Consider the following 19,599-nt stretch of genomic DNA (forward strand, 5'->3'; position numbering starts at 1 on the left):
GGATCAAATGAAAAATACATGCATGTGGAAAATAAACATGACCTTTAAGTTGTCTTGCTAGAAAAGCTTTCAGTATGTTCCACTGAGCAAATGGTGGTATTCTCCAGCCACCATTCAGTTGGAAGTATATAATTGACAAAAGAAGGGGGGGCAGTAACGCAATATTCAGAAAAAAAAAAAAATCAAATATTCCACTGCTGAAAGTGAATTCTTTGGCCTGTCTCTGTCTCTGTCTCTGCAGCGGAGCAGATCACCCCAGGAGTATTCAGTATAGGAAATACAGTTATGTGGATACTCTCCATTCCATTCATAATGTATGAGCGTAAATGTTACAAACTAGCAGCTGTGAGGACGTCCATGTTGTGTCTGTATCTTTGAGGGCTGCACTGCTCCTTCCAACCCAGCACAGCGAAACGCTAAATAATGGGCTCCATGAATACTCCCCAGGAAGGCAGAAATAGAAAGAAACTACAGGCATGTCTCTCCACTCGTCTTGCTGGCTCACTGCGACTTTATTAAAGATACTACAAGGTGCTTTCATATTTCGTTCATTTTGGAGGTCTCTGTGGACGAAGGGAGTAGGTTTCCACTGCCGTAACCACAAACTGTAAAAAAAAAAAAAAATATTTAAATAAACATTTGCACCTCATTTCTTTTAACTGGCTAACATAGTACTCAGTGTAACTTTACCTAGCTGTTTCTCTTAGTATGTTTTAGACCCTTTATTAGACCCTTACTAGACTTTATAAGAGGCTAATTAGTTACACATTGCAACAGAACTGTACTGTAAACTAAAGTGTATTAATTGCCACTGTCTGACCCTCTTTAGACTTTATTAGAGGGTAGTTAGGGAGACATTACAACAGAACTCCACTGTAAACTAAAATGAAATCACATATCTGCTATTGGAGACACACCTTCTTTGGCTGATCCCAGAGTAGTCAAGACCGATGCCTACTTCTTTGATCAAATGAAATTATCTGCCTATAGTATTTCAGAAAGTTTGTGTTGTCACTGATAGACAAAATATTCCTCTGCCTCTATAATTTTGGCCTTTACTTGGTAGATCTGGTTTGCATATTTTTTTTAAAATGGGGAAGTAGCAGATATGTGATTTCACTTTAGTTTACAGTACAATTCTGTTGTCATGTGTCTCCAGTTACCCTCTAATAAAGTCTACTAAGGCTCTAACAGTGGGAAATAATACACTTTAGTTTACAGTATGGTTTTGATGAAATGTGTCCCTAATAACCCTCTAAGAATATCTAATAAGGCTCTAATACTGTTTAATAAATAACATATTACTGATGGTTTTTGTCTAATTTGGTACAGCTTGTTTCAGCTTATTAATGTACCTTTGGGTGGATGGTGTCCAATTAGGCTGTAGTTGTGTTTGTAATGTCTAATAACGAACACATTATTTTTAGTTTTTGTCTAATTTGATACAAAATATGACTGGGTGAGTCTCATTAGTGTACCGTTTAAGCTTTTATAGTTAATTAATTTTACTCCGCTGAAGCCAGAGGTCCAAGAACTTGTTAAATTGTCATTTTGTTACTGTGTGGCCTTAAAAGAATATAAGAAAATCTCTGAATCTTTGGGGTAGCCATGACATTGTTATTGTTTTCTGACTGTTCTGGTGACCCCCTTGTAACCACCGCCACCAACACTTTTCATATCCATACCTTCCTTCATTCTTCAGTCTCTGCTCTTTCCTCTCTCTCTCTTTCTTTATCTGTTTGCCTCTGTCATAGACTAAGGAGTGAGAGAAGGGGGAGTCCCATTGGCATTCTTTAACATCTCCGTTGCTCACTTGTGTTCAGAGAGCCATCTGTAGATCAGGAAGACAAAAAGACGCTCCTGAGCCTCGGCGTCACTCAACAGGTAAGCACAGCTCTCTCTCTCTCTCTCTCTCTCTCATGCAAATCCACACACCTATTCAAAGATTCTTGGCTTTTTTTGAGAAGGAGGTACCCCTTCTCTCTGTGTGTCTGTCTGCCTGCCTTACTCTCTTCCTCTCTGTGCACCCTAGGCAGGCAGATGTGCTTGAGCTGGTGGAGGTTGAAAGAAGGTTTTGCCTCTCTGTCTCTCAACTTTTTCCTGAGGAGAGCAGGTGTGTGAGTGTGTGTAGCGAAGTCAGAGTAATCCAGTAAACTTGAACACTTTGAGCTGAAGGGAGTCGAATCGAAGCTCACAAACACCAAACTTGGGTTTCTTTGAGTGCCTCGAATCTGCACTGGACATTTTCAAGCTAGTGAACTGCTGCACCGAGCTGATTCTGTATGATTGAGCCCGTCTATCCTGGAGGCTAAGGTCTGTTCTGTCTGTGTTTAGCACTCCCAGCTGGGTCTTAATCAGGCTGCTTAAAGAATGCCATGTTTAAATGCACAATCAATTGATTCGGATGCGATTAGATTGTGCTGATAATCTAATCTGCATCTTTTAGAAACCCTCTTTATCAGCACTTCAGTGTTAAAGCTGTAATGGCTCACAACGCAGCTTCTATAAGCTACAGTAATTGGACCCACAGGCAACTGGTGAGATTGGTAAGAAGTTAGGTTGGTATTAAGATGTAGGACCACATCTGAATTGGATGGCTGCACGGAGGTTGAAACTTCATTTTCTGCACATTGACTGATTTCATGGGGTTTCACGTTAAATTGGTCTAGGATTGAGTGTATTGAGTCGTTTGATGATGTTATGAAAGACGCCATTAAAAATCTACCTGTCGGGGTCACGCTGAATGGTTCAGCTGCCTCTAATGCCCTTGCGGGGAGAGTGGCAGCCTTGTCTCTGAAAGCGAATCAAATTTCAAATCAAACTTTCTAATTTGCATTTGTAAGAAACTGGTGAAGAACAAGGTCAAAAAAACCTGTGGAAATAAGTGCTGCTGTAGTAAAGTATGGGTCTTTTTTATACTTGAAGACAAATTAAATTGCCATTCAGTCTGGCATTTATCTAATGTTACATTTTAAGCAACTGTTAAATGACATGTCACAGTTATTCTACAAATGCTGCAACATTGCACATTTTTCAGACGAGGAAAATAAAAATAACATTCTTGTGATTGGCTGTATTTTTAAAGTAATTAAGGTTGCTGTTTGACTAGGTAATGGGAATGTGGGGAGGTGAGGCAGGCTGTGCTTTTATTAAGAGCTCCAATGAAAATGGTGACTCACAAGCAGCCTTTCTGTGCCGGCCAAACCTCTCCCTCACAGGGGATACCTAAAGTTTCAGCTCTAAATCCCAAAAGAAGAGATTAAAATCTGCCTTTTTCATTGTACTGTAGACAAATGAAAGAAGCGTCCATGGATGGATAACTGTGAATTCCAAAGCCTAAGAGGATAAAAGTCAACATTAGGTTGGATATAATGATCATGTTTGTGTTTACCTACATGCAGCATTAATGGAGACAGAGATAAAGAGAAGATGGGCACTTTTAACCTCAGAAAAGATTTTCTATTCATTGAAGGGGGAAGTAATTGCCCTTGTGTGTTCAAAGAGTATACTGGGGGCTCTGAAATACACAAATGTTTTGAGAGTGAAAAAAAAAATAATTGAGTGTGAGTTAATTCTTATCAAAGCCTGTTGGAGTGCAACTAATCGACTGAGGGGAGATGCGTCAAAGAGCTGTTGCCTTCAATTCATTTTGTCTATTCAGATGAGAAAATATTTAGTTTTCAATTAAGTAAATCACTATTATTTGTTCCACTCCTGCAGCAGATAAATTGAAGTGATTACAAACTGACTTAAAATCCACAGAGGGCTCTTCCAGGTCAAAAAGAGTATTGGATGCTATGGGCACAGACCCACAGCACGGCCTACTGACTTCATTCTACACTGTTCGCTGGGATCCATTCACAGCCGGAGCATGGCATGATCTGCACAGTGGATTGTACATACAGGTTGCCATGAGAAATTACCTGCAAAATACAAATACACCTTTGTTACTGACAGAAATTTTGGCCTGACTTTCTGACAGGACCATGCCTGTATTAACTAAATTAATGGTCATGCCTAAACAACAAAATGTGAGAACTTTCTGATCTACTGTCTATAATGTGAAGGTATGGTTTAGGAATTTATTAAGACCTTCAGCTGATGTACAGCGTCAGCTACTCTACTTGGCACTGACACAAAACATAAAAACAATTCTACTCAGAGCAACCACAATATTAAAATCAGAAAAGTATGACCAACAATATTCCTTCTTGCAGTATATTACTATATTCTTATGCATATACACTTATATTAATATGTAGGGATTTTCAAACATAATACTGCATTCTTATTTATATACACTTATATATAAAATAATGTACAGTACATCAACAACACTTAATACACTAAATTCATCAGCATACAAAGTTAAATGTATTTTTTATTAGGCAAAGAGCAGACTTTATTGCAGGTAACAAAAATAAAATTTGTGACAAAGTGGAGAAGTGGTCATGGTCACAAGATGCCCATGTGACAGTGACTAACTGAACTAGGGGGCTGCCAGGATTAAGTCCAGACATTTGTGTTCACACATGGAGCTCCTCCAGGTAGTTTCTATATAATTGCAGAGTTGCAATGCATGTGTGGAAGGGGTTATAGCATATAGTTGTTTGCTGACATCTAGTGAGGTTGAACATCATTTCTTGCACCTTTAAAGCTCTCTGTTCACTATGAATTTTATATATTTGACATTATTGGTGTTTTTCATACCATGTAGTATAGAAATTCTATACTTTATATACCTTTCTTCTATACTTCTGAGGACATTTCCTGCTTTCAGCCATTGGTTTCCATTCCTTTAAGTGCTGTTTAAAAATCAACTTGCAGAGACTTGAAACCTCTTTGTTGAGAAAGGTGTCTATTTTCTCTTCATCAGGACTTACAGGAGATCATATCTGCTCTGTTCTTCTCCCCCTCAGCCGATCCTGAATTATTGTGGTAAGAGAGGCCAGGAGAAATCACAGAGGTCTTCATAACAACTAATCACAAATTCAAATGTCAAGTTCTGAGGGAATTGTGCACTTTGTCTGGCTCATCAGGAGACTGAAACTATCTTAACTAACTAAGCCACTCACTGACACAGAAAGCTCATCTGCATTTACTGCCCATCTGAAACACAAATTACCAACACCAAGTACCATTAAAATTATGATGTCATTATAAAGAACTTTTAAAATGCTTTGTGGCTTTTTAGCATTATTATTTCATTGTATGGCAGTGCAGGATTGATCTGAAAAAGCAATGGCATTGTAATCATTTTCAGTTATAAACAAGAACAACAAGAAACATAAACATGAAAAGTCATTTTAATTGTATAGCTTCTTAACACTACTGGACAAAACACAAATTCTTCTTAAAAGTATATGCCTGCTGTAATCACCTTGCAGGGCATGTGGAGATTATTTGCTGTTTGTGTATATTTCATGTAGGGTTTTTCTTCTCATGGTTGTTTCAGGATTGTCGAAGGTCAGGTGTCAGCGGTGAAATGGACTTCTTGTCAGCATGGATTGTGTCTCCTTCTGCTCTACCCTTTCTCTGTCTCATCTGGGGTAAGAGAATCAAATGTCACCATGAAGTTATCATTACAGTAACTGTGGCCTTTTCAAGTCCCATCCATGGTCAGGTTATTCAGCTGAGCGGTGGCAACCTTGACTTTATTGAACCCTTAATTTGATGAAGCCACACAGGTTTGGAGTGACGCATGTAGTGTAGGTTAAACTAACCAGCTTAATCGTACGAAACTCTTGTTTAAAGGAAAATCTATTTACTGTACTAAATCATAAAATGACCACAATATGTCATCAGTGATTAAGCTGACGTACTGGCCCACATGTTCTTGAAATTTCCAATCTAGTTCAGCCCTTTTCACATAAATTTATTAGTGTTAAAGTTAATACAGAATGTTCACCAAATGAGTAAGTGTCTGTTTACTAGGCGTAAGAAATCTTTAATAATCTTTTGGAAGGAATAGATGTTTATAAAGGTTAAATTGAGCAATATGTTAATTGAGTCTGGTAGCAGTAAGACAAGCAGTCACTGAAATCCAACTCCAGAGTTTGTATTTTGGGAGCAGTGGGCTTTTGTTTTCAGGATAACAGGCCTTACATTGACAGACAATTGACAGTTAAAAACAGCTGATCAACTTACAATGTAGAACTCATTGTCACTTGTCTTGGTATAATGTTGTGCTCGTCTTGTGCTCATGCAGGTTCGGTGTCATTGCAGCCTGCAGGCAACCTGGCTGAGCTTTGAGTCTGGGGAGGAGGCGGGGAAACAACTTGCTTGAACTACAGATTGTGTTTTGAATAGGGATTCAACCTATTTAATATACTGTCCATGGCTCCAACCCACTATTTGGACTATTTACTCATTTGTTAATGCTAGTTTTTAACTACAGTATCAACAGGCTGTGGCGTCCTGATGTTTCTCCTTTCATTTGTGCATTTGAGCGAAACAGTGTGTCACAATACTAGAATTTCTCATTTTGATCCAATACCCTGAAAAGGATTGCTGTTTGATATCATGAGGAAAAACTGAGTCAACATTGAGGACGTAAAATTTTTAGATTTTTATTAAAAGATAAATATAACATGGCAACAGCTATAGCAAAGAGACAAGTGCTGAGAAGAAGACGGTGAGTAAGAGGAGGCAGGACTGTGGGCAGTGCTGCGGTGTGTTTCAGCTCATTGTTGGGGGGAACAGAGAGCGAGAAAGTGCAGCTGGTACCAGATTACTGATACTATGACAAATGAGTATTGAAAGCATTTCAGATATTCAGTACTGATATTCACTGATATATCAATGTTGTTTTTGCCAACACTAGAGCAAATCACACTGGGTGGTGAACGGGACCAACTATTAATATCATCATTGTTCCCTTCCTCTTTTGTTATTTCCTTGTCAAATCGGAGACCAGCAGCTGGTATCTTTTCACTCTCTTCTGCTGGGAGACCATTCTCCCTATAAACAGGACCTCAGGTAGAAAGGAACATTTTATTAACAGATTTATTCATGGTAACGGGAACCCAGTCTTAGGGCATTAGTGTTTTATGCAAATAGCTTAATCCGGATACCAGAATAGGGTTACTCTATGTGACCACGGTGACTTTTCTACCAGGGCTGTTGCTTGGCTCAGTTTGGCTCACGAGAAATCTGTCCAATATGAGCGTTATGACACCATGCATCAAGTTATCCTTGATAGATCCACTGGGTATGTCCCTCCTATTTTCACCTCTGGTACTGAGGAGTCTATACAGAAAATAAATAATACCAACATAATTTCGCTTCACTTTTCCTCACTAGTTTCCATGGTGATTACCACAATGACTTACAGTTCATGGAACTCATATAAACATAACCGGTAAGTCATTTGACAATGAAGTGGACAACACGAGGTTAATGACGTGTGCTGCTACCTTATGACTGGAGGAGAAGATTGAGCTTTAAACAAAACACAGATATAACTGGATACCTTTAAATGAAAATAGTGGAGTATGATGTGAAAGGTATACATGAAATTGAGAAGTATACATAGTAGCTATCTACTTTTAAATTAGAAATGGAAATGTGAATGGAAGTCAATTTATGATAGAGTTTATGTATATAGCTGTTTCCATTCAAGCAGAATGTAACACAAAGTGCTGCAGACAATAAAAACATAACCTCCTGCCACCTCACCCCAACTCAAACCACATCCACACACACACACACACACCCAAAGCAATGACATTGTAATTAAAAGAATAAAATATGTAATGTAAATAAATTTAAATCTTTAAATAAATAAAACTCAGAATAGCAGATGAAAAGTAAATGAAAGGTGAAGAACACAAGATAAAATAATAAAACAATAAAATACTAAAAGAGAGGATGTGTACTAAAATAAGTGAAAAAGAAAAATCAAATAAGAGGTATGTCAATAAAATCCATAAAATAAAAGATGAACAAATGATTTAATAGATAAATAGATTTTTTTTAAATGAGCCTGAAGAAAAATAAATAGAAGAACCGATAAAACAGTTTGATCAAGGCACCAAAGCATTAAGTGAGAATTTATTTTCAATGGTTGGTCCACAAGGTGCAGTTTAATTGTAGTGCATGGCATGCAGCCAAACAATCAGGCAAAATTCAATTATGAATGAACACTCATCTTCACATGGCATCACATATACTGCAAGTGTTGCATATTTTTCTTAACTAATATCAAACGTGTGTAAATTTGTAAACCGCAGCCACACATGAATATTTATTTAACCACTTGCTGGGATTTGTTGTCTGTAGCATGTTGGCAGCACTGGAATATTGTTAAATAAAGTTGCTGTCAAGCTCAATGAGGGTATAGACCAGGGGTATTCAATTAAAATTCAAAGAGGTCCAGTTAGAGAAAATTTCCTAAAGCAAAGGTCCGGAACATCATAATGTCTAACTTTCTCAAGTGGGCCGAACCAGTAAAATTTAAGTATAATCTATCGATTATTCTGCCGATTAATCGAGTAATCAGATAAGAAATATTGCGTGTTCTGCATTTTTTTCTATTACATTACTTTTGCTTTATTTAAGAACAATGGAAATATACAAAAGAGAAGATAAGACAGGTCTATTAAATGAACAACTATAAATTGCTAAGTAAAAATACTCAGCAAAGTAACTTTACTTTTAATGTAGATTTACTGTTTTCACTTTACTTTTTACTTTTTTTTCCAAGTACAAAGGTAAAAGTAAAGGTAGTAATGTTTGCAGAAACCACAAACAGAAGAGTGAACTAACTCTTTTAACTGAAACAGTCACCAGAATGTTTTGTTAACATGTTAAAATCACAACATTTTTCTTCTGGAGCAGGACAGACGCTCCCAGACCCCCAGAGGACAGGAGACTGGTTTACCAACATGACACCTTTTTCTCCTCTTATGAGTTTGCAGGTCTGTATTTAGTCATCAGAAAATAACAACAAGAATACAATTAAAGTACAACAACAGCAATAAAAATGTTGATTTTTCAAAAAAGGAAAAAATAACATGCACAATTTTTAAATTGTAATTAAGTAAAAACACTAATACCACAATGTAAAATTACCTAAGTAAAGAATGTGAGTATTTTTTCATCACAGCAGGTCAGTGATCAGTGTTTCAGTGACTCTCTGTGGATCAGTGAATAGTGTTTTATTTATGGCGGCCCGCCACATTAAAAACATCGGCACCACGACATGATTTTCTATTTTTGGAGCTGCGCACCTTTTTTGGTCGTTTCTAGAAGGTAACTCTTTATTTGCACAACTCTCGCGAGATTTGTGGTTCTACTAAAATAATCAAACTCGCGCGATCTTTCGCGGGTCTAGGGTTCCCTTCTAGACACGACCCTCTCTGTCTCTTTGTCAAACTACAGACAGCAGACTGTCTGTAAACAGCACGATGTTTCACTCTGCAGTGTTTCACACAAAAACTTTATTTGTGTGGACACCCAGGTTTGGTTTGACATCAATTTTGTCATTTTTATTTTTTTTAATCAGTCCGAGAGGACGACGGTATCAGTGATTGATTAGTGATCAGTCTGTCCTCCTCTCCTCCCTCACCTGTTCACTCTGCTGTGAGAAGATCTGAAAGTTTCTCACAGAGAAACACAGACTCTCCTGTTTTACGTATAGGCCTCTTTATACAGTTGTTTAATTTTATAAGTGCATCTGGTTGGTGTCGATGTCATTAACCATCACGTTAGTTTCTGTTGTAATAAACTCTGTCATTAACAACAGTCTTCCACACGCAGCTTCTCTACAGTTGGTCTGTGCGTTTCCTGATCAGATAAACCAGCGCCGGAAAGACTAGAAAAGTTGCGCCAGTTAAAATAGAAGCGTCCCGTCAAAATTGAAAATCTATTAATAATTTATTGGTTATAGATCCGGGTCCGTATAGGACGGCGTGTGGGTCCGGACTCGGACCGCGGTCCGCCATTTGGGGACCCCTGGTATAGACCTTGGAAAAGTGCACAAATATTGTTTGTATGTAACACTGAACAGAGAAAAAAGATGCGATAATGACCTGCCAGCAGATTCACACCTGTCTCATTGAGCGGATGCTTTTGCTCTTGTTTTAGAAACAAGCAAATGTAGCACATGTTGAATCAGTTTGTACTTCGTATAATAGAGAAGCACTAAATACATAAGATATGGAGAGTGTACATATGTAATTGTAGACATTCACTCTTGAGTAAGGAATGGAAATCAATATTCCACGGCCGACATTTTGACAAGTTACAGCAGGAAAGCACAGGTATAATTAATAACATTAATTAATGATGGATGCACTCTGTTTAGGTGCTGCAGTTCCCTCACATCCAGGTAATGTACATGCATTATTACTGGCGTGGCTTATTGGGCCACTGACATGGAATTGAGCAGTCATTAGCAGTCATTAAGCAGAGACCCCCACTGACACCCCCACTCTCCAAGACTCCCAGACAACCCCCCCCCCCCTTTACATTAATTAACCGCGTATTAAATCTTTTTCTTTGGATTACTATCTTGCACATTCCTAATATTCTTAATGTGAACTTCTGCTCATTATTCTTTGTACATTCCTGCACCGAAACCTGTGCAGCACTTTCATTTAAATAACATATAGTACATATTTTTCATATATACATATTATTTGATGTGGGGTTGTGTGAGGTACTTGTCGATAATCAGTGTATTACCAACAGGAGATGCTGATCAGCCCGAACCCAGTTTGGAGAAGCAGAGAGGAGAAGGAAGCTAAGCAATGAACTGCTGTGGACAGGGTCAGAAACAAAAGGCATTTTAGCCAGATAAAAAAAGCTCCACGTAAAAACACTGACATCAGTTTATTTGTACGCTATATTTAGAAGCTTCTCACTACTTTAGCTTGCAATCAGACAGTCTTTTCCAAAGGGAAACCTCTGTTATATAAGCCCTTATTGCTCTCTTTAAACCAACCAAACTCTATGGTCAATCAGAAGCTCCTGCGCTCAGCAAAGTAAAATTGCTGATTTCATATATGAAGTCTGGTTCATTTGGAGAGAGCAATATATTTGGCTTATACTGCTTAACTTCCATGCTGGTGCTCCTCTCAGCTTCTCCAAATGGGGCCATCAACTGTAGGTAATACACCAATATGGCATACAATCCTACATCAAATAATTTCAACCATCCTTTTAAAGCTGTAGTAATTAATATTTTCTATATCAAGAATGGGTCATATACTTGTATTGTGGTGGATAGGATAGAATAGGATGCTATGCAGGATTTTCCCCAAAAAACATAGACTCACACAAAAATAATTGTTCTCAGTCATCACCCTCAACCCACCAAAAGCCTGTGGCAGCTCCTGCATCTGCAAAGACCCCACCCTCCACCTGTACCTACTCATTTTCTCATTATTTTTGCTGTGCTTGGGATGCTTTACCAACCCAAAACATCAGCATTTGATGTCCTGGGAATGAGACTCGACAATCAACTGTCCTTTCTGGTGCATTTACAAACAGCAACTGACAAACCATACTTATTCTACCTTTAAAAGCTTGCTAACATCAGCCACTATAAGCTACTGAGTGAGGCAAAAACCCTGAGCGAACACTCATGAATTCATCTTATAAGAGGAAAATTGTGTCATTTTCTATTTAAAAGTTACACACTCACTTTAGCACATGAAAACTGAATCTTATTACTACATTTTGATAGAGTATTTAGTATTTCTATATCTCTGAATAATACAGTATAACTATTTCAGCAGCCACTGTGGACCACTGTTGAGTATTCATTTATGTAAACTGTATGCTAATGTGCTCCTGTGTTTGGTTGTTTGTATGCATCCTCCGTAATGGCCAATCTTGCCCTTCATATTTGACGTGAGGTGACTGGTTCAGCCTTGATCTGAGAGCTCTGCCTCTCACTCATGTTGTCAGACGCAACAGAGCATGCACTTCACAAACAACTTGGTCATTGCTTCAATGAAGGTCAAGATTCAAGCAGCCTAGTGAAATCAGGCTGGCTTCTCTGTGGGGCATTGTTTAAACGAGGTTCACGCTTAGATATTAAGCATTAATTGGAGTATGCAGTTGCATTTGGCTCAAACTTGAACTGAATTTATTCATAAACCTCTATGTATAATAATCATATAATCCTCACCCCAGTGTTAGAGGTTCATGGGTGGTCTGTAGTAAGGTTACCTTCCCGACTCAAGTGTACTGCAGCACAGAATGTCACCTAAGAGCCAGGTTGAAGGATGGCCAACCCCACCTATGACAAACAAGGGGGATTAAAGTGATAATCATTACTCTTCCCAGGAGGAATTAGCTGGTGGGGCATCGACATTGAAGAAAAACCGCAGGTGAACAAGGTCTCTGATACCCCATGCTTTTCTCCTCCTCCCAATACCCTATCTGCATGGCCGAGGGGGGATTTAATTCGCAGTAATTACTTTATTGACTCATTTTCAGGGCCGTATCACTGCAGTTTCCCATCAATAAAACATATGCCAGGATGAATAATGTGGCCAGACACAACGGGGTGCCTTCTCAGACAAAAGACCACAAGACTGCATCCCTGTGGTGTATGTTTATGTCATGCTCCCTGTACTACTTTTATTTCCTCCGTAGCGCTCCACAGCCCGTGTTCTTCTCCACCTCTTTACATTAAATCCCATCACATTCCCTCCCTGCTCGAACATTCTACTCTTTTCCTCCATCTCCTTTTATGTCTCCAGGCACGCAGGCCCAGCAGGCCTTCAGGACAAAGCCCAGGAACCTCACTGTGCGGATGGGAGCCACAGCTGTGTTGAGGTGTGAGGTGCTGCGGGCCTCAGGGACTGTGCAGTGGGTGAAAGATGGCCTCCTCCTGGGACCTCAGAGAAGCCTGCCAGGCTTTCCACGCTACAGCATGATTGGAAACCCCAAGAGAGGTAAACAGGGATACTCACAGAATAAGGTCTGTGGCCTTTTGGGCTTTGATGGACCTATCCAACCTAAATAAATGAATGTGATTAAAAAGAATCACTGAAAAGACACCAGAATCTGTAGTCATAAATTACCTATGGTTAAAAGAGGTTTGTAGGTTTGCCAGAGAATAAAAAAAAATCTGGTCACACTGTATTTTACAGAACACTAAAAGACGTAACAAGCTGCATTTTGTATAATATTAGACAAAAACTAGAAAAATGTGTTCTTATAATAATGTGTTACTTTATCAGTATAAGACTGTTTATTAGACTATTATTAAGCTTTATAACTGGGGACACATTACAGCAGAACTCCACTGTAAACTGTAAAGTTTACTGTTTCCTACTGTCACACAGAGACAAAATACTCCTCAACCTATATCACTGCAGACTTTTCCTGGTAAATCTGGCTCACATATTGTTTTTAAATAAGGAAGTAGCAGATATGTGATTTCACTTTACTTTACAGTTCAGTTCTGTTGTAATTGATCCCTAATTACCCTCTGATGAAATCTAATAAGAGTGTAATAAAGAGTCTAACACATATTATTTGTAGTTTATTTCTACCTCTAATTTGATGCAAGGTATGGCTTGTTACATCTTATTAGTGTCCTGTTAGGTGTATGGTACCTAATCAGGATAATAAAGAACATATTATTTCTAGTTTTGTCCAGGTACAGCTTGTTATATCTTCTTACTGTACTGTAAAATAAAATACGACCAAATGAACTTGTTTGATCACTGAAAAGACACCAGAATTTGTCATCATAAATTAACTATGGTTAAATAAAGCTTAGAGTTTTACCAGAGAATAAAACATCTCATAAAAATGATCAATTCAGAAAATCCAGTTGAGAGGAATAAGCTAAAAAAAAAACACTGGTCAAGGTTAAATGGAGCCACTGTGTAGGCTGGAACAAGATGTCAGATATGGATAAATTAAATTATGATGTACCAATAACGGTAACACAAACACATGCTGTCAATTTTAGATTTATCCTATATACTTATTCATTTTCTTGTGACATACAGGTCATATGATTTTTAATTTTGAAGTGCTGCTGTTAACTCAGGAAGCATGCGACAGTACAGCTTGATGTTGGCTACTTTAAAAGTAAATGAGATGATGTTGTTGCTATGGCTTCAAAGTGCTGTAATAAAGCAACACAGACATTACGGGAACCTTATGGCACACTAGCTCTCTATACAGGGAGCATCTGGGACTGAGGAGGTGATGTGATCATCAACAGCCTCTCACACACACCCCTCACTGTCACTCACATGTAAAGAAAAAAAAAAAAAAGATGAAATTAAAGCAACAGAGTGTCAGCAAATCAGTGAAATGTGGCAGGGAATAAAGTGTGTTGCAGAATCTGCACCACAGTCTATAAAAAGTAATAGCCAATTAGAAGGCAATCCCTAGTTAAGAGAAGAGCATCTGTTCCTGATCAGCCCACAACTAGACAAGCCGCACTTCACTGTTGCACAGTGTGGGAGACCGCCAGCAACACATAAACATGGAGATACATACAGTAGATGCCCGTACACACTGTCCATTAATGCTTAGAGTTTACATTAAAAAAAACAAACAACACTAAGAACACTAAAATGTTGTTTGTCAGCTGATTATCTGCCAGCAAGCAAATGACAGTAAGCATTACAGCAGATACATGGTTAGAAAAATAATTTGCCTCTTTTTGCATCAACAAAAGCTAAATAAGAATATGTACACATGAACATGAGAAAAACAAACACGCACAAGCTGTCAAACACTCAAACATACACTCATGAATAACATGCCCATCAGCACAGGTACACTTTACTAGGAAAAGAAACTCCAGACCGCAGACTGATGTATGCAATCACTTTACACTGCACAGAAAGAGCAAAATCATTTATGATGATACTTGACTGCACTTGATACGCCACCAGTTTGCACTGATTGTCACCATCATGATGTTTATTGATGCTTTAAAAAGCCTGAAATAACACAGTTACACTCACTGGGTAAAAACAGTGCTGATTTCGACATATACTCAACGGTAGACGTGGCACCCTTAGTTTCACCAAACTAAAGCAATAATGTCAATGTGTGTGGACATGAGCCGAGATCTGCGATTTCATGCATTTGTACGCATCAATGTGCATTATAAAGAAAAGCAACACACAGGAACAGAAACAAGAGTTTGTTTGAGGCAAAGTCAATAATTTGATTTTGCAGAAGACTGGAGTTGTTGGTGTACCACTGCCTATTAGTTGTGTTTGTGTTATTGTGTGTCTTTGATGTTTTTAAAGGTTAGTTCAGATTGAGAGATGTCACACAATAACTCAAACAAACTGACAGAACAGCAACTTCCTGTGCTCTATGAAATAAAATGACTGTTTTGCTAACGGAGTCTGGTTTAGCAAGAGGAAAGTGATATTTAGCTCATTAAGCAGCATTTTCCCCAACATTAAAACTGATACTGATTTTTTTTTTTTTTTTTTAGGCTGGGCTTGTTTTAAGTGGCTAAAATACATCCACAGCAGCACATTGCTTAGCTCCCATACTAGTACTCATCTCTTCTTCTCCTGACTGGGAGTGGGTCAAATAATACACTGACTATAAGTACATCATACAGTCCCACTTCAAATAATCCAAGCTATCCCTTTAAGTGAGAATTATTTTAATAGTAGTACATGGCATGCAGCCAGTCTATCAGGAAAATTATGAATGAGTATTTTCACATGACATCACATATAAATGTTGCAATTTTCCTAACTAATATCAACAAACTAATATCAAACATATACATTTGCAAAATATAGTCACATATGAGTATGTTGGCCACACTAGAATGTCTTCAAACATAGTTGTTGTCAAACTGAATGAATCTGGTAGACCTTGGAAAAATGCACACGCGGTATTATTTCCTGTTAAGTATATAATACCTAACAAAACCAGAAAAAGACCTTCAGCTAATTCACACCTGTCACGTTGTGTGGATGCTTTTACTCTTGTTTTAAAAACAATGATGCTTTTGTAGCACATACTTTATACTGAATCCGTTTGTACCAGTATAATAGAGCAGTACTTAACACATGACAATATAAAAACCTCCTGAAAGGGTGCATGGCCCTGTACACACTCAAAAAGTGGAATAGTTCCTGTAATATACTGCCTGATTTTCAAATTTTCAAAAAAGAAAGAGAGGGAACTATGTTGTTTTTACTCAGCTGACTGAATGATGTAAAAAGGATGTCTAAATCAAGATCAGCACTTGACCCTGGTTGGTTTTCTTCTTCTATTTCCCTTTCCACTGGGACTGACCTTTGCCAATTGCATAACAATATGTGTTTCAAGCCTTAGGATCTGTACAGGAATGCAGATTTGCAGAGGGGAGAATGTCCTACACTCTTACAAATAAAGGTGCTAACTAGAACTATAAAAGGTTCTTTGGCTTTTCTCCATAGGAGAACTCATTTGGGCTCTTGGTAGAACCTTTTATAAAGGTTTCACTTCACACACTTTCAGAGAGTTCTACCTAGAACCAAACATATAAGATTAAAGATAGAACCATCTGTAAAAGGTTTCACCCAGAACCCCCTGTGAGAGGTTCTAAAGGAGAACCCTTCTACAGTGCACTGGTTCTACTCAGAGCCCTATCTCTGGGTTCCAGTCAGGATCTTTCCACCCTCTAAGACTGCTAACCACAACCTACCGAGGGATCTACTGAGAACCTTTTTGTATTTCAAGATTATCATGTAGACTCCACCTATGGGGTTCTACCAATAACTCTTTTATATACCAATGGTTTTGAGAACCCATCCAGGGGGTTCAACTGAGAATCTTTTTATATTATAGCACAAAAAACCCTTGATGATAGTTTTTCAAGGACTTCAACAATTGTAGAAGAACTCTTTCTTCCAAAAAGGATTCTAAGGATGAAAAAGGTTCTTGTTTGAACCCTTATTCTTACAAAAAACTCTTGACTAACCCTTTATTCCTTCAGAAGCAAATTGTTCTGGGCCATTCTCAGCCATTCAGGAAGAACCATCTAGGAACCCTTATTTCTAAGAGTGTATTATACGCACTGCAGGCATAAAGACTGTATAGATATACTCTCCATGAAAAACTTTGAAGGCCCTTGCTGAAATAAATACAGAGTAATGGACAAATAAGCAAATCATGTTGCAGCCATCCGCCATCTCCCCAACCATAAATACACACTCTCTGCAACTTGATTGCACTATTTGTGAGTAATTTCAGGAAAGAGGAATATGATTAATAACTTCAGTGTCTCTCTCTCCCTGCACTCAATGATAACTTAGATGTGAAAATTGCTTCTGGTTGGTGTTAATTATCTTGCCAGCTTACTTGACACATGCATTTTTAGGCCTGGGTGGTTGTCAGACCAAGATACTATTTTGCACATGTTAGTAGGCTGTGAGCCAGAGAATCAGGAGCTGGAAAACCAACACTGAACATCATCTAATCCCCACAGGTTATGGCAATGCATCAAACAAATCAAGCCCTGTTGGCATGCCAGACTATCAGAAGAGAGACACAGAGAGAAGGACTCTGCCTGGCATCAATTAATAGACAGTTTATTCAGTCAGCGTTGTGAATCTGGGATTGGATTTCATTTACCATACTGGTAATTCATTCTGAAACAAAATGCCTCTGCTATGAGTATAGACAACTACTTGCATGTCAATGGAAATGCCTGCAGCAGGAGGTTCTCAGCAAGTGAGATGTTTCCATTTTACAGAAATACAAAAATAGTCTATTTATAATCAAATCAAACATCCAAACGTCAGTGGTAGAGTATATTACCGTATTGAATTGAAATGCCAGACTGTCATTGTACAAATTGCTTTTATTGTTAATTTTCTCATTTCGCAAGTTGAAAATTGCCCATAATTCAGACACTGTGAAATCAGCACAGAAGAAATAGGGCCTGCAGGAGGTACTTATCGATATACATGCCACAACTCTGAACAGTGAGTGTTAAATTCAGTGAGGTGTGAACAAGAAAACTAAATGAAACCCTCCTCTTTGTAATTTTTTACATGTATTTAGTGAGCACATCCTTATCACAACATAATGTGTCATAAACATAATTAATCTCTCCCTCTATATTCCAGGGCAGTATAATCTTCAGATCGAAAGGGCCCAACTCGAAGATGATGCCCCCTATGAATGTCAAGCGGGCCAGTCTGAGAGCAGTCAAGCGATCATTTCCAGTACAGCCTGGGTCAACATCCTAAGTGAGTGAGTGCGTGAGCAGAGGGGATGGTGGGGGCTAAACGTGTATTTTTTTGGTCAGGGTTAAAAAAGGACGTATAGTTTCCACTGCAGGAACCTTCCCCAGGGACTAGGAACCTTTGGAGCATGGTGCGTTTCCATCACAGGGACTGGGGTCTAAATTAAGTTCTGGGGACATTATTTTACCCCCAAAACTATCCCCACTTGGTCTCTAGTACGTTTCAAAAGTACAGTGACTTTGGGGTGGGGCTTGCAGCGTGGAACATTTTGTGACTGGTCAAGAATTCCCAGCAATTTATTTCAACCACCATATTTAACGATTGCCACAAATAATTTTTAGTTCATTGTGCTTTGACACATCAACATGTAGTTACAAAAGAAAGTATATGACAGAAAAATAATGATGCCTCTTGCTTTATGTGATGGCATCGATGTACACTGTCTGGCCAAAAAAAAAATCACACACTCTAATATTTTGTTGGACTGCCTTTAGCTTTGATTATGGCATGCATTCGCCATGGTATCATTTGGATAAGCTTATGCAATGTCACAACATTTATTTCTGTCCAAAGTTGCATTTATTTTTCACCAAGGTCTTGTATTAATGATGGGAGAGTCGGACCACTGCATAAAGTCTTCTCCAGCACATCCCAAAGATTCTCGATGGGGTTAAGGTCTGGACTCCGTGGTGGTTCCAATTAGTCTCACTGATAAGTGTCTTTCTTGAGGCTACACAGCTATTTAGTCCCAATCCCTTGACTTCTCTTTGCATTGTGCATGTGGAAATACTCTTACTTTCACTATTAAACATAGTCAAGAGTTCTCCAGTCACATTCATTCAGGAGTTTTTTCCAACCACATCTCTTCTTAAGTTCTTAACCCAATTTTAGAAGTTTCAGCCATCTCCTTAGTTGTTTTCTTTGCTTGATACAGACCATTAATTTGAAACAAGAAGTCAAAAGAAAGACAAAAGTCAGGAAGTGGTACTTTCTGGGGGTTTTCAGTGCTGAACATGTGTAATTGCTTGACTACTGGCAACATTTTATTTCAGCCACCATTTTTTAAAATCTGCAGCCATAACCCAGTTTTTGTTCACTGGGCTTTGACACATCAACGTGGAATTACAGAGGAAGGCATACAAAAAGGACCAACAGCAAAGTTCAGGCCTTATTGAGCATTTATGCTCAGGATGAAATCCAGAGGGAACTAGGAACTGAGATCTGCAATGATGAGTTGTATGCAACAATCTCCTGCAAGTTAAGTGAGAAGAACATTGTCCACACCAGAAGCCAGAAGAAGCAAAACAAAATTACAGATTGCATCACAGATTTACATGGCGTCATCATTGTTGTGTACTTGCAGGCAAGAATGGCATGTAAAAGCAGCCATCTCACTGGTCTTTAGACT

At 38.5% G+C, this 19,599-nt stretch overlaps 1 protein-coding gene across 1 annotated transcript in view; it reads left to right on the forward strand.

Moving 5' to 3' along the window:
* The first annotated feature begins 12,490 nt into the window (after nucleotides 1–12,490).
* Nucleotides 12,491–19,599, forward strand: part of nphs1 (NPHS1 adhesion molecule, nephrin) — a 49,507-nt gene continuing 42,398 nt past the window's right edge. The window contains exons 1-3 of the mRNA XM_084725835.1: nucleotides 12,491–12,560; nucleotides 12,714–12,908; nucleotides 18,072–18,194. Coding sequence (XP_084581961.1) covers nucleotides 12,491–12,560; nucleotides 12,714–12,908; nucleotides 18,072–18,194 — 388 coding nt within the window. The remainder of the gene's footprint in view (nucleotides 12,561–12,713; nucleotides 12,909–18,071; nucleotides 18,195–19,599) is intronic.

The sequence above is a fragment of the Lutjanus erythropterus genome, chromosome 9 (genome assembly GCF_056507025.1).
Source record: "Lutjanus erythropterus isolate fLutEry1 chromosome 9, fLutEry1.hap2, whole genome shotgun sequence".
In the NCBI taxonomy this organism is placed as follows: domain Eukaryota; kingdom Metazoa; phylum Chordata; class Actinopteri; order Lutjaniformes; family Lutjanidae; genus Lutjanus; species Lutjanus erythropterus.